General features: G+C 48.6%; 1 protein-coding gene across 1 annotated transcript in view; it reads left to right on the plus strand.

Moving 5' to 3' along the window:
- The window catches only part of Scn10a (sodium voltage-gated channel alpha subunit 10), an 80,182-nt gene that overhangs the window by 36,634 nt on the left and 42,720 nt on the right, over positions 1-828 (plus strand). The window contains 2 exon segments of the mRNA XM_028767289.1: positions 281-332; positions 560-620. Of these exon segments, the coding sequence (XP_028623122.1) occupies positions 281-332; positions 560-620 (113 nt within the window).

Raw genomic sequence — 828 nt, forward strand, 5'->3', positions numbered from 1 at the left:
GAGGAGGAGGACAAGCTGTTCATGAATGATTCTGAATCCTGAGTGATGAGGACGGTCACGAGCATAGACAGACAGGAGTCAGAGACTATGGGAGACGGGGGAGTAAACTCCAGAGCTGATTGGATGAAGGAATGGACTTGTATCTGGTTTACATGTGGCATTTTTATTTAATTTTTGCCATTTTTAAAAATTATTTCTTTTTAATAAGATAAAAGTCATACTGGGTTTCACTACATGCTGAATGGGGTAAATGACTCAAGGGGACCCGTTGCCTCTGCAGAATTTCTGGGCAAGGGTTGTCAGAGGCTCAAGGATGGCTTCAGTAAGTTTGGGTGTGTATGTTGTCCAACCATGTTCAGCTGGCCAGGCTTCTTCATAGTGTTCTTAGGCAGGCGTGTAGAGGAAGGAGAAGCAGACGAAAGACTTGAGTGGATCTGCTAAGGAGTCCTCAGAGGATGAAGGTGAAATCCAAGTGGTTCAGTTGAGAGGTAGGGACGTCATATGAGCAATGGGTAGTAAAAAATGAAATGAGGGAGGTGACGTCAGGCTGTACCAATAGCTCAGCCAGAGCTGGCCTTGCAAATGTGGGGGGCCTGAGTTAGATCCTCAGATACCACATAGTGAAAAGCCAGGAGAGGTAGTGCACACTTCCTGGGCTAGCAAGGCAGAGATCCCCAGGACTTGCTGGCCAGCCAGCCTAACCTACAGAGTGATTTCCAGGCTAGCAAAGGACTGCCATCTCCCAAGCATGGTGATGCATGGCTTTAATTCCAGAACTCGGGGCAGAGGCAGAGGCAGAGGCAGAGGCAGAGGCAGAGGCAGAGGCAG

The sequence above is a fragment of the Grammomys surdaster genome, unplaced genomic scaffold (genome assembly GCF_004785775.1).
Source record: "Grammomys surdaster isolate TR1022 unplaced genomic scaffold, NIH_TR_1.0 172, whole genome shotgun sequence".
Lineage (NCBI taxonomy): Eukaryota > Metazoa > Chordata > Mammalia > Rodentia > Muridae > Grammomys > Grammomys surdaster.